At 41.8% G+C, this 14393-nt stretch overlaps 1 protein-coding gene across 15 annotated transcripts in view; it reads right to left on the bottom strand.

Annotated features, from left to right (window-relative positions):
- Nucleotides 1–14393, bottom strand: part of DEPDC5 (DEP domain containing 5) — a 40850-nt gene extending 26457 nt beyond the window's left edge. For all 15 annotated transcript variants that reach the window (XR_001861362.1, XM_017732222.1, XM_017732224.1 and 12 more), the window contains exons 1-21: nt 14358–14393; nt 13652–13766; nt 12841–12928; nt 12125–12171; nt 11713–11798; nt 10826–10909; nt 10111–10160; nt 9543–9612; nt 9139–9217; nt 7512–7573; nt 7016–7085; nt 6493–6565; nt 6235–6338; nt 5781–5855; nt 5454–5588; nt 4924–4985; nt 4753–4826; nt 4147–4216; nt 2635–2671; nt 2094–2214; nt 826–1046 (exon numbers count right to left, since the gene is read on the bottom strand). Coding sequence is in view for 14 of the 15 variants with exons in the window: in XM_017732222.1 (XP_017587711.1) it covers nt 826–1046; nt 2094–2214; nt 2635–2671; nt 4147–4216; nt 4753–4826; nt 4924–4985; nt 5454–5588; nt 5781–5855; nt 6235–6338; nt 6493–6565; nt 7016–7085; nt 7512–7573; nt 9139–9217; nt 9543–9612; nt 10111–10160; nt 10826–10909; nt 11713–11798; nt 12125–12171; nt 12841–12928; nt 13652–13709 (1666 nt within the window). In the remaining variant the exon portion in view is untranslated. The remainder of the gene's footprint in view (nt 1–825; nt 1047–2093; nt 2215–2634; nt 2672–4146; nt 4217–4752; nt 4827–4923; nt 4986–5453; nt 5589–5780; nt 5856–6234; nt 6339–6492; nt 6566–7015; nt 7086–7511; nt 7574–9138; nt 9218–9542; nt 9613–10110; nt 10161–10825; nt 10910–11712; nt 11799–12124; nt 12172–12840; nt 12929–13651; nt 13767–14357) is intronic.

Genomic DNA, 14393 nt, shown 5'->3' with positions numbered 1-14393 from the left:
ATCCTTCAAACTAAAGGAGTAACAGAAATACCAAAGAAAGAAAAGAGTTGTATTAACTGACAACAGGGGAAAAGATGAAAGGTAGATGTAACATCAAGTACACTGTGTGAGAGCAGTTCCACACTAGTAACTGCGATTCCTGTAACAGGATAAATATGATATCAGTGTCATACACCATGGCATGAAAAAAAACATGAAGAGGGATAGAATTTTATAGAGGATAAAGCAGTTGCGGGAGGAATACAATTTACATTGAGACGAGCTGGGTTTGTGGAAGATACTGCACTCTGCCTGAGAACAAAATTAAATTGGGAAGGAAGAAAAGGGGAGTGCTAGCACTGCTAACACACTGAGACAGCTCAGCAGTACACTGTCAAAAGGAAGGATCCAGAAAGTGAGTCTTAATGACAACAAATCCCCACAGAGAGATGCTATAAGCAGGGTCCCCCAGGGCTCACTGCTAAGGCCAGTTCTCATTTGACAGATTATAGGTGACCTGAAAAATACAAGTTCCTTGTGTATGTCCACATTTGCAGACAGGCACAGGAGAATAGTCAAGTACTGAAAGAAGGCAATAGGCAAGGGAAAAGAGAAAATCAGTGTCAGGACACTTCTATTTACGATAAGCCATTAAAAAAAAGCAATGGAATTGGACAAGGATGACAAGGGGAGAATGCACACCCAGCTGCAGCTGGAGTTATGGAAAAGTTGTACCATGAGTGCCAATATAAGCACCATCTCCTCTGTGCTGGCCTGGCAGTGGCCAACACAAACGTCCACCTTCTCTCCCCACCAAAGATACCTTCCCATCTGCCCCAGGCTGACCTCTGGTGCTGGTATAGCCCAAGGAGCTGCTGACTTCACACTGGTGCAGGTGAGGCCGCGGGATCATCAGGATGTTGGAGATCTTGCCCAGAGAGCTGTCATCAGAAGCCTGGCTCCTCACCTCTTCCGGGGGCAGCGTGCGGCTCTGCAGGGAGGGGCTGCACGAGACATCGTACGAGCTGGAGCTCTTCCTCGTGCGGCTTTCCCTCTCCCTCACAGACCTGATGAAAGGGATGCGCAGTGACAGGAAAGAGAGATTAATCCCCAGGTTATCAGGGGGCTGGAACAGGCCCAAGTCATGCAAAAGACTCAATGCTCAGCAGGTGAACTCAAGAAGAGCATTACAGGGAAGCCATCACTATCTTTTTTGACTGTTTGGGTAATTTATACTTCTGTGCATCACACAACACAAGAACACTGCAATGCTTCCAGCACAAGCGCTGTGAAAGGGCCTGCTCAACTCCCTGTGCAATCCTACAGATATCACACCAACCTGGTAGAGATGTGGCCTAGAAGATACCAGCCTACAGCTCAGCCTACAGCGCCAGGAACATGTAGCCATAGGGAAACTACTTGGAATTATGAACTATTTAAATTGTGCTGGCATCTTTCAGCATGGGCTCCTACAGGCTGCTAATATTAACATATTAATAAGTGAGTCCACATGCTCAGAGTTAGGCAATACTACTAAAGAAGCAAAGCAAAAAAAGTACTTCAAAACAAGCTTGTCAACCACGTATTTCTGAAAAAGCACTTAAATTTATAGTTTATTCAACTGATTTGGCCAGGACCTGAGAATAATCAGCCTTTCTCCTAAGACAGAAGGACATGAAATAGTTGAGAACCTGCACTCAGCTTTTCTGTTTCTTCTCTCATTCAGAGAGGCATCATTTTCAGGGAGGATTCCTCACCACACTCTTCACCAGTTACTAAACAGTGCATCAAACAATCTATTTCTACAACTATGTGCAAATCTACTGTGCAAATACTTTCTTAACCCCCTTGAAGAATCTGCTAGGGAGACTAGCTTTATTCCACTTCAAACAAAATTAAAGATTTAAGGAAAAAAATATATTTATGCCTTATCCTAGACCCCACACATTATTAAAATACCAGAAAACCAGTCTCAAAGATCAGGTACAGATGAAGCTTTTTGTTCAACTGTGAGCATGTGGAGATCAATTCTCCTTGTATTTCTCCAAGTATTTTATGTATCAAGCATACATAACATGGCTACTCTAGAACCAGTGCACTCACAAGCCTCTCACCTGAAAGTGGTACAGCGCTGGGCTCTGGATGGGCCTGGCAGTCGGAACACTTGGGCATCATAGCCATCGTAATCTACCTGGATAGGCAAGGCATTCTCAGCATCCTTTGGTGCTCCTAATGCTGAAATAAAAATCATACAGCACTGGAACCTCTTTCAAGAATGTTCAAGATCTGCAAGTCAGAGTATCCACCCCTTACCCCTAAAGAAAGTATCTATTCCAGAAGAAATCTCAAAGTGTCATGAGCAGAGCAGCTGGAGCAGCTCAATTATCAATGCTGGTGCCTCTGAATTAGGCTTGCTGAGGCCATAATGTCTTTCCCCCGTATATCCTAAACACTAAATGAGTTAATTGTCAAGAAGTCAACTGGCACATGCACATTAACATCCTGAGTAACAAATACAGGAAACACTTAAGTATGGGTCTGATGGTTTTCTGTAACAATTGTCCCTTCCTTGTGCTGGAGTGTCATTGTCTTACTGCAGCTGTTTGTTAGTTTGGGAGTCAGTGGGACAGATAATTCCAGAACATAATTACTTACAGGCATCACGATTATTTTTTGCTTTTTCCATCAATGGCTGGAGAGTCCAACAAAGAAAGCACGAAGTGACCAAAAAAACAAAGAAAGAAAAAAGAAAGAGCAAGAGAAAAGACAGAGGGAAGGGAAACAGTCAGCATGTTTTAAGGAAACATCCCCAATGTGATCAAGCAGACAAGGTTTAGCTTGCTGACTCAGTGAGGCAGCCAGATAACTTCAGAAATATTAAATACTGATACTTGGTCACAAACCTGTGTGAAAAACACAATGCTCAACACCTTTCCTCCTCTCCATAGAGTTATTTGTTACAGAATGAAACTCTGATTTTTATGGTGGCTAAAACATTTCTCACCCAATTTTATCCTAGAAAGCAAAGACCTACAAACTAGTCCCTCATTCACAATCCCTACAACAAACCTTGCAGCTTTGCTTTCACAGCCTTTTAACACAGAAAGTTAGTTCCAGCTGTTGGAATACTTGCTAGAAATATTCTGATGCTTGACTAAGAAGAGGTATCTGACATGCTAGCTGTCTTGGGGTGATTTTATGATAATACTGTGTTCCCCTATCATCTGCTTATTGCCCAGAAATGGGTCCCACAGCCTTAAGCTGGGTCCAGAAGAGGGGGGAGAGAAGCTGGGCAAATTCTTCAGCGCGCGTTGTGTTCAAGGACTCACACACACTCCCCTGCGTTCTCACCACTGCAGAGCCGAGGGAGCACCTTCCTGCTTTTAGCCAGCCTGTTAGCTGAGACAAGAAATTTTCCCATGCCAGCATACCGAAATCCTCCAGTAGCTGCCCCTTCCTCTTCTGGAACTGTTGGGCCTAGCTGTGATCCGAGAACCAGATCATCAGATCCCACGGACCAGCGGGGAGGCGGCGGGGACGCCACATCCCGGCCCAGGACCTCGGGAGGGGCCAAGCCAGATACAGAGGGAACTCTAAATCCACCAGCTTTCTCCACATTGAGGAGGTTTAATATTTTAACAGTTATTCTTTTTTTTTTCCTGTGCTGTAGCGGTACGGAGCAGCAAGGAGACCCCAGGCAGGTGCAAAGGAGGAACTTCATTGACAAAAAACCCGGCCTTTTTATGCCGTTAGTCGGTTGTCAGTTTACATAGTTTTAAGGCACAACAAACCCAATTTAACCAAACACCATACACCATGTTGCGGGCACGAGGCATTCACGTGGCGTGCTTCACTTCCTCTATTCTAGCTGAGTCACTCTCCCACAGTCCCTTTCTACTTAGGCTAAGTAACAGGCCAGAGCCACGATTTTACCAGGCCTTCCCTTTACAGAGCTTTACCTATTGGTCACACTGTGCCTTGCCAGCACTCTGCTTGCTAAATAATTTTTTTTTTTCACTTTCATCCAAGAAATTCCTTTTGTATTGGTGGGGGAGGGGGGCTGAAACCTGTCTTCTGGGGAGGACACGTTCCTTCCAGAGCATTTCCCCCTAAACTTGTCTCAAACTGAGACACTAGTAAGAAAATATAAATCAGAAAGATACCCACCTTCCTTCCTGCCAGCTTGATCCGTGGAGTGAAGCTGTTACACAAGAGTTGGCTTTTGGATGTATAGAAACTGAAAGAAAAACCAGGGTGGCTTTAAGGTGTTCTAAGAACTCAACACAGTTGGTTTGCTACACAGTAAACAGACCAGGAACCTGAGTCAGCTATTGGATGGAGAAAATGGGATACCTTTCTGTGCATAAACAACATATGGAAAACATGGAGGTATGGTTGAGAGAAGCTACTCTTTGCCTAAAGACAGGGCTTTGATACTTGTAGAGCCTCAGTCTAGACACTGCTTCATATGCTTAACACCTGCACTGCCCAGTTCATTTTCTTTCTACAGAAAGACATCCACTTCCACTGTGCCATTTACACAACTCTCTCTGATTTGCACAGCTGTAGTGACTCACACCAGCTGTTTCAAAACCCTGTCATTTCTGTTATGTTGCATTAATGCCCAGAGTTCTTCAAGAGTAATGTAGTATTTCCTTTGCTTCAAAAGGAAAGCAGAGGAAATAAACAGTGAAAGAAGAAAGAGAATTCAAGACATTTTGAGGAGGAAAGCAAAGCAGAAGTGTTTAGCAAAGGCTGACAGAATTCACCTACCTATGATTTATCCAGTGTGGAATATTGTAGTCATCACCCATTCGTGAGTCACCAGGGCCACAGCGATTATGGAGCTGTAAGAGTAATTCAAAAGCAACTAATTGTATCCAGCCAGTCACAAAATGAGTAACGTTTGTAGTAGGAACAGAGAGAAGGGAAAAGCAGCCTTACCTTAAAGAGCGGTACAGCATGCAAGGGTTGCTCTCCCATGCACACCAAATCCACACCTATCCCTGTAAACAGACAACAGTAGAGTTCAGCTATCAACCAAGCAGGACTGATGTGCTAAGACAAAACAGATCATCAATTTGAAGACCCAATTCGTATTCACATACTTTAAGAGGTAATAATACTGAAAACGGTAGTCAACAGTCCCATGGTATGGTTACAAACCAACAGTACCTGTGGGAATATAAGAAATGTTTTTTCTAAATTAATGCAACTCATGCAAGATTATCCTTTAAGGGAAAGGTTTGCATGGACAGGTGAAGCTCTCTATCACAAACAAAAGAAATTAAATGCCTGTAAGGACTCTGAAAATCCGCCCATTTCAATATGAAGTGCAGACACAAGTCTTGCAGCTGTAACCCCTCCTCCCAGAGCACATGAGTTACCGCAGATACTTTTTCACAGCCAGAAAAAGCTAGATCTTTTCCAAATCCATGTTTGCCTTCAGAGAGACTGCAGGCACAGCTACTTACCATTGTCAATCATCCGCTGCTTGGTCAGGATCATGAGGAGCCGATCCACCTCGAACACCCCCACCCCGGGGGTGATCACCACCGACATCTGCCCGGTGCGGTCGAAGTTCCGGTTGATGTAATGCTTGTCAAACACTGCCAGAGAGAATGCAGGAATACTTTAAAAAGACCCTGGATGTTTCTTTTCAGAGCAAGGGAGGTGACCACCTAATACTCGCCTCCTTTTCACAGTGTTAAGGGAAAAGTAACAGAAGTCCACACCCATTTATGGGCAGCTGCTTTAATGGTTCTTCTCCTGTATATTTTTACCCATTGCTCATAACTTACCATTGAATGAAAGATTTATAGCCTCCAGGTAGTTCCCTTGTGCTGAGGTAGAATTGTAACCTGGAGGAAAGCCCTCTGGAAAAGTATTCAGAAGGCAAAAAAAAAAAAAAAGTCACCATTCCTGTATAGACTTGCTTTATATAATAAAAGAAAACCACAGAAAAAATACATCTGTACTAAATACTACTAGTTCAAAAAGTACTGGCAAAATTGATATTATTAAGTTTTACGGAAAGATCCAGGCAAATTGCTCAGCCAGGAGAGCACTAAGAGGCACAAGACCAGACTCCAACTGAAACTGGATAGTTTACTGACAAACCAAAAAAAAACAAAACAAAAAAACCCACAAAAAAACAACAACACCACCCAAACAAAAAAAAAAACCCACCAAACCCAAAGAAAGAGAAAAAAGAGAGAGCAAAGGATAAAAGCAGGGAAAGGAGGATTCTTGTACCTGCTTGCTCGAGTCGTACCAACACAGGATACTGGATGAAAAGCTTTTTAATGGTCACAAGCAACGAGGTCCACTCTTCCCGCCTCTCATTCTGAACTACGACTCTAGAAAAAAGACAACCTAATGAGGCCCATGAAAGGAAGTCATGAGGGGAAGTGAGAAGGGATTAACAAACTATAAATAAATGCACAAAAGAGTGCATTGAGTTGCACATACACAGTGGGATAAGAGGTGAAAAGAACTGGGAGGAAAACATACTTGTAAAAATCTTCATAAAATCTTCCCTCATGATCCTGCCGAATCGATGCACGATGTGTTTCAGGAAATTCATCTGAAATGGAAGGAAAAGCACATCTTATCCCATGCTCTTGTATAGAAATGACTCATCTTTTCCAGCAAGAAGCTATTATTTCCATTAAAAATAAACAACAGAAAAACCAACCAAAAAAAAAAAACCCAAACAGAAAAGCCCCCACCAAACAAACTATAAATACAGTTTTTTATTTTATAAATAATTGGAGAAATATCAGACTTTCTATACAATATAAAAACTGCTTTTAAACCAATATGACAGCTTGAGTATGGTAAGGAAAATTTGTGACATTCTTCTATATAAGGTTTTCACTGCAGTACTTTCATAACAATCTCTATGTACCTAATGTGTTTGACAGAGAATACTGTGAACATGGCAATTAAGAGAAGTCCCTGTCAGCCTGTGACCAACTTTCAACAGAGGAGATAGGTTTAAAAATGGAAACATGAAAACAGAGAATTTGCGTACCTATAGATTTTGCTTCATAAAATGTTCTTGAAAATAGAACCACTGTCACTTCATGGCTGCAATTCTTCTCCTGTCCAGGAAGAACAAATGCAAAAAGAAAACCTTAAAAGTCACATTCTGTAGAAAACTGTGGATACACACATATAATAACACCCTGTCTCCCCTCACACCCAGAAACAAAGGTAACTAACAAAAACTAGACTGTGGCATTAATGGATCTGCATTAGTGCTCCATCTGTCTCTCTGACATAACAAAAGGGTCTGTCCTGCAGATTCTGTGCTGCTTGGCTATATCATATTTACCGGGAACATTCTCCACTAGTCTCTAAAGAAGCTCCTCTCTGTAGTTGTCAAGACGTTTGTTTAGAAAACAAGACAGTTGACACAATTTGTTTATACCTACAGCAATTTGATATTCTGATGTGTTACTGTTCAGAGAAATGTCCCTAACAATTCCAGAGAAATAAAAAATTAAAACTGAACTTGATCTATTTACCTTCCATTTTGTGAAGAGGTCAGCAAGGAAACCATTCACAGCTTTCTCAAAGTATAGATCCCCTGCAAAATAAAAATCTCCCAAGCATCAGAAAACAACAGTTACTTCAACTATGGGGCATATCTAACCCTAAGATTCTAGGACAACTATATTTATTAAAATTAGAGCAGCTGTGTGCGTAATAAAGGCCAATATCACTAAAATAACATGATAAAAAGATTAAAAAGCATCACTTTTTCAGAGGATGTAAACATGACTCCTACTGCCAGAAGGATCTGACCCTTAATTCATTTTTCCAACACATTTGCAGCATGCTGGGAAAGCACCTGCACTGTCTTTTAGGCATAGAATGCACAACTGATCCCCTGCTCTGTTTTGAATAGTTGCCCAGTTCCATATGCCTAAACACATGGTCAAAGGAAGTGGCAAGAGGTTTGCTAAAGAATTAAGCCAGAAAAAAAAATAGGATGACACAGAGAAGTGACTCATTCTTAATGCCTAAAGTTGTAATACCTCCAGCTGAAGTTACCAACTTCTACCTGGGCTAAAGCAGGTTTTACTTCCTCAGTAAAGCCAATGTCAAGAGAAATCTAAACATCAAGGTCCTCTTTGCACAGGACTTCCATAGATTTCTGGCTTCAGGATTCACAAACTTGCGCCTGCTCTCATCACCCAACATGTTCATATCTATAGAAAACCTTTCCAATGCTCACAGTGATTTCATCACTGAGATAATGATACCCAGGCTCTACGCGGACAGGAAAATGACAGCACAGCCAGGGACAGAAATGGGTGGTGTAGAACCCAGAGTGCAGAGAGTATTTCTCTGCCTGTTTTGAAGGGTTCTACCCCCCTGGACAACACTGTTTTTGACCTTTGTCCTTGGAGAAAACTGCCTACCCTCTGGGAAGAACTCAAATCTACACTGGTGTGAACTAGGTGATAGAATATTATGTAAGATCGTCACAGGGTGAAAAATTTAGAAGATTTGGGTTTGTTAATGTAGTAAATAGATAAAAGCAAAAAACTTCAAAATGGAGGAATGTTGTTGTTCTCCAAACCTTCTTCTACTACTCCATATTCTGCAGTAGAAGTAGTTTGGGATGACTGGATAAAGAATTCCGCAGTTCCTGTCTCTGTGACTAGATGATTTCTTATACATTGGTGGAAAAGTAAAAATAACGTACGCTTTTAGTAACCATTGGTTAATTTACCTTTGAAAGACTGTGTAAATCTTGATAACGGGGCATTCTCCTGCATTCTCTGCTCTGTGCTATGTCTAGATCACATTAAGTGGCTCTATTTCTCTGATAAGACTTAATATTAACAACTATCTGAAAGCAGAGAAGGCTGGAGGTCCGTTTGTCTCTCGAACTCCTGGCAAGGACTCTAAATTTCTCCCCCAGCAGGGGAGGCATAATTACAGCACAGTTAGTGTCAGGGTGGGACTGAAAGTAAGGATCTAAGGCAACACCACAGCAGACCTTGGAGCACTGCTTAGGCCAAAGGCAGGACATTTTCGTTTGCAAGTAGTGGCGGAAATAAACAGCAGTGGCAGTTTCCTAGTAGGGGCAGAAAGGACAGCTGCTACCATCCACATGCACAGGCAGGTTCATTACCTACGTACCATAAATATCAAAATCCCACATTTCACAGCTCATCTGGATAAAAATATAAACCATGGCAGAAGTGGAGCGGAAGACCACCTGCAAAGGAATGAAAGACCTTGTTTAAAACAAAGTACATTCATTAAAAGGCCCAAATGAAGAGGTTAACTACACAGCAAGTTATACAACTGTGGCCCTTGCATCACAGGGAATTTCCCCTCTAACAAGTCATTTCTAGTGCTGCCAGCACAGCAGAGCTGAAGTTTAATAATGATTCATTGTCCTGAACTTACTGCCATTCTTCACCTTACAACACAGCCAATTCCAACGATCCATACAAATCTGCAGGCAAGATAGAATTACAAAAAGCCTTGCAAGCAAAGGAAGGGAAAAACTGCTTTCTCCCTCTTTCCTGAACTCTTACCCGGGTGTCCTCACTGATGTATCCACAAGTGACTTTCTCACTCTTTACCCACAGTTCACCTGCCTGGGCCCTGGAAGGAAAGAAGTGCAGAATATTTGAATATGAAGATTACACAATCAGTATTTGAGCAAATAAGAAATGTACCAAAATCTGCACTCAAGGATGACTTATTTGGTTAAAACCTGATCTTTAACCCAAAAGATGTCAAACAGCCATTTCCCTCTGCATCTGCACATCTCCTTGTCCCTGTGTCACCCCAACAGCAACTGAATTAGCCCACTCTGAACTACTAATACAGCTTGGGAAGGGGGGAAGTAGTCAGAGAGATAAAAAGAAAATTATTTGGCCTTAATCAGAGGCCACGAGTGTAGCTGGCTGCCCTACTATTAGTTTCTTTCACCCCAAATCAGATAGAAGCCTTTCCCCACCCCATGGTGCAGAGGTCTGTAGATGAGTAAGAGAACAATGAAACATGAAGGATTTTTCAGAGAAGAGTCTCCAGTTGGGTACTTAGAACTCATGAAGCTAAAGCAATAACTAACAGTAAGCCCACAGAGGAGGCACTGACCTGATACCTGCAAACTCGACTTTTTGGGTGACATATGCACACGTGCTGACCTAGGGAAGAAGAGTTACATTTGTTAGAAGAAGAGCAGGATGAGAATGAGTAGAACAATGTACAAAAAAACCCACTTGCACTCAAACACATGATTTTTACAACAGAAGTCACAAAATCCATTCAGTGCAGTTACTAATAATAGCTCAGCCTACAGAACCTCTGTAGTAGACAACAGAAAATCACTTTTAACACATATAAACTCTAATTTGCCTAATTCACTGCACTTAGAGGAGCCAAAGACTGCACTTCAGACATGCAGGCAGAAAATATTCTAATAGCTGCTTATTAAGTGGTACTCTCAGGGAGGGGATACTTCAGCATACTTCTACTTGAAAAACATTTGGATTCAATTCCTTCCAAATGTAGAAAATTATCAAAATTCAGAACATAAGCAAAAAAACTTTCAACAGCATTTTCAATGCCCAAGGCAGTCATCAACATTATAGCAGTGGAGTAGGAAATGATGGGATTTGTTCTTCTACAACACATTTATATCCATTTTGCCAACTCTGATGTGCCACTCACAGCACAAGATCCTCAGGAGCTGCTGACACTGTCTTTGTCTTCGATTTTCTACATTTTGTAAAGCACTTATTTTCTTTCACAGCAAGCAAAATAAAAGGTACATCACCTGCACCCTGCACAAGGGCAGCAGAGGCCTTACCAAACTCTTCTTCAGTCGCCACATATCCCCACGCCCAATATACTGATCTTTAAATGTCAGCTCCACCAAGTCCAAGGTCACCTCCTGGGAAATGGATGAAAAACAGTGCTTAGATTTTACTGGTTGTTTTTAAGTAGGGCCCACCAATCTGTTCATTTAATAACCAAATGTTACAAGAAGTGCCATTCAAAAGCAAGTCAATATCTCTAAAATTGCAAGATAAAAGGGAAGCCCATACAAATCAATACCAAAGTTGTGCACGTATCTCAACTACTTTGAGCTGCAAAACATTGCACAGTGTGACCAGAAAAAGCCCAAGGACTAAATCTCTACTACGAGTCTCAGTGCAGATTGGAAGCTCAAATAAAACAAATTACTGCAATTCATGACATTAAGGAAGCCTCATTTCCTTTTTGTATTGTATTTTTGTATTGTGCAGAATATAAGTTCTGACCGCAGCTCTTTTAATAGTTGGGACATTTACAAGAAATGACTCTCTGTAAGAGGCTCTGTGGTATCAAATAATGCAAACCCAGGCCATGGCTCTTCTTTTGACTAGGACACTTTCTGTTTCTCTTTACTCTGCCTGATTCTCATGAATTTCTGAAATTTAAAGATATGTGAAATGTCTGCATTTCTACCAAGCTCTGTTGAAGCTGGATCATAGAGTTCAAAAAGAGAACAGAGATAATAGGGAGAGAAGAGACATATAACAAACCAGGAAATAATTCAAAAGTCTAAAGCTCATTTTCTTAGGGAAGAAGACTAAGTATCTTTCAATAAAAAAATGCCTTTTTTTCCCCCAGACTACTGTAGATGGAAAGTCCCAGGACTCCGATTTGAGTCAAGTGATTAAATGGATGGAAAAAAGCAGCAAACCCACACACCTTTGGGTCAACAACATTGACATGGACATCCTGGTACGGCCGCAGGCGGAACACTTGCGCAACTGTCTGATCCACACTTATCGTTTCTGCCACAAGAATGAAAAAGGACAGCAGAGAAGTTAGTGTCCCCAAAAGGTTTCAAGGGCTTTACAGGTACAAAACCAACACAGTGAGACTGACATGAAACACAAATTTTGGGCTAAAAAGCCAAGTTTGTTTAAACCATACCTCACATTACTCCAACAAAAGCAGATTTAGAACTAACTGCTCATTTTCTGTTAAAATTCTAATCCTTCCCTTGCTAAACAGACAAAGCATTGATTTTCTTACGAAATTAAAATACATCAGTCACAGGTACAGCCCAGTCATGTAACGCTTCCTATGATTTTACTGTGCATAAGTCTAGTTTTACCTTTCTGCAAATCTTCCTTAAGTGATTTCACTTGTAGAAGCAGGGGACTAGCATAGAGAAGAGAAAAAAGGTAGACAAGTTGAGATACCACCAACAGTCTCTCTGGTAAATCGTACACTCAAAACTATTTAGTAACATGGACCATAGGTTAAGCTAAAGAGAAACATTAATATTTTCTAGAAAGCTTCATACACCATCCTTTCCACCTGTCACTCCGTTTTGTTCCTTACACTCTTTATAAGGTACTCTTGAGATAAAGATGATACTACAAATGGGGAATTAGGTCACACGAGAACTTCTCAGAGCCTCACAAGTGCTCTGCTGCTTTTCAGATACAGGCTGCAGGATGAACAGGTTCATACAACAAGGCCACAAAATTTTAATTTTGCCTAGGATACACTGTAGGATAGAAGAATAATCCTTAGGTAACAGCAGATGTAGGAAGAGGATACAGACATTGCAGATTCTAGATTCATGTGCTACTTGGCCTATGGAAGATCAGCAAACTAACACCAAACACAAAGAATTCCACAAATTTTAAGGAAGCACTCTTGCTAAAGTTAACCTCTTTACTTCTCTTTATGCAGAAAAAAATCATGGCAGCATCCTGAAGCAAAGTTATATCAGCCCTAAGAGCCTCTCACTCTAGAAACCACTACACACGAACAGATCCTTTCAGTGCTCCAACCTGACTGATATCAGCAAAGAGAATTCACCTGTATTCATCATTGGGATGTGCAATTTCCACAACATCTCCCAGCTTGATTTGAAGAAATACTTTAGGATTCACCACCAATTCATCATCTACAAGACATAAATGAATGAAGGCAGTGAACAGATACATACTAAACACAGACAGCTGCATGTTTGCATACAATAGCTCAGTATGCATAAATACACCAAACCAAGATGAACACATCAGCAAAATGCTTTCCATTCACCACATGACAGGATCCCTACCCAGCCAATTTAGATCAGCCACTCTTGCAGGCACAAACAATTCAAATAACAGAACTTTCACAAAAGAAGTGTTCAGCAAAAGACTGTGTCTTATTTAGGAAACCAGAATCAACTTCTGTACTTTTCATACAATGAACACCAGCAGGAAAGTAGACAGCCATAGAATCTCGACAAGGTTTATCAACATGCTGTAAGCCCAGAAGTAGGGAGCAGTCAAATCAATGGCACTGTTATTAGTGCTCAGAAACACATCTACGTGCAGTCATAAGTCACTGACATATATGTCACTCATTAGGGTGACTGAAACACCAGATTAAGTGTTGCAACAAAAGAGGAGGAAGTAAAAATAAAGCAATTTTTTTTTAGATGCAATGTTGCTCTCTTCCAATAAATGTTCATTTATTTTCCTGTAATCTGCTATTAGAAAGAGCTTTCCAAACTCTGGCTAGCAATACTGCTTGTTATATCAAAGTTCCATGTTCACTCTTTTGTTAAAATGATCGATAGAACAATCGCTTTCAAATAAGTGAGTGCTGGTCTCATTGTTACAAACTAGGAGATACTGACCACTGCCTCCAAACCCCTTCTTATGTATGACGAGCTTGTACACCTTGTTAGTTCTCATCTTGAGGTCCAGTTCTCAGCCACTTCGAGCCAAGACGGTTGAAGGCATCTTACATATCTAACACAGAAATGAAAGCAAACACAGATCTCTTGTCAATACAAAACGATTCTCTACGTTCTGCGCGTGAGTACAGCACGTTATCCCAGCCGATTTCACTGCAGCGCGGCAGAGCTCCGCCCAGCAGAGGGGAGTGCGGGGCAGCTATAGGTACAGGCACAAGGAAAGAGGAACCTAGAAGTGTGCTTTTCAAATAGATTAAAGGGTTGAGCTTGCCGATGTGCTTGGCAGAAAGTCAATTACCAAGCTACAGAGTCGTGGTGGGAAAAAAATCCGTACATCCAAAATTTGTTAAAATAAATTCTATAACTTGGAACTGATGCGAGTCTGGAAAGAAGCGCCGCTTGGTACTGCGAGCCGGCAGAGCCGCATCGGGAACGCCACAAGGAGCAGGGCCGGAGCGGAGAGCAAACAAACCCGAGCAGTTACAGTCCCGCTCCCGTGCCTACAGTCATTAACCCGCTATAGAACCGCGGCGTTCATTCGGCTGCCCGCTTATAAAAGAAAGAGAAGCCCGGCGAGATACCAGAGTTCCTGCCCGGAGCAGCGGCGAGGGGCGATCTGGCACAGGGGGCCCACCAAGGTCCTTACCCTCACGGGGGGCAGTAGCGCACAGCGAGCAGCGCG

Source organism: Corvus brachyrhynchos, unplaced genomic scaffold (assembly GCF_000691975.1).
Source record: "Corvus brachyrhynchos isolate BGI_N302 unplaced genomic scaffold, ASM69197v1 scaffold864, whole genome shotgun sequence".
In the NCBI taxonomy this organism is placed as follows: Eukaryota; Metazoa; Chordata; class Aves; order Passeriformes; family Corvidae; genus Corvus; species Corvus brachyrhynchos.
This window is presented reverse-complemented; position numbering and strand designations above follow the sequence as displayed.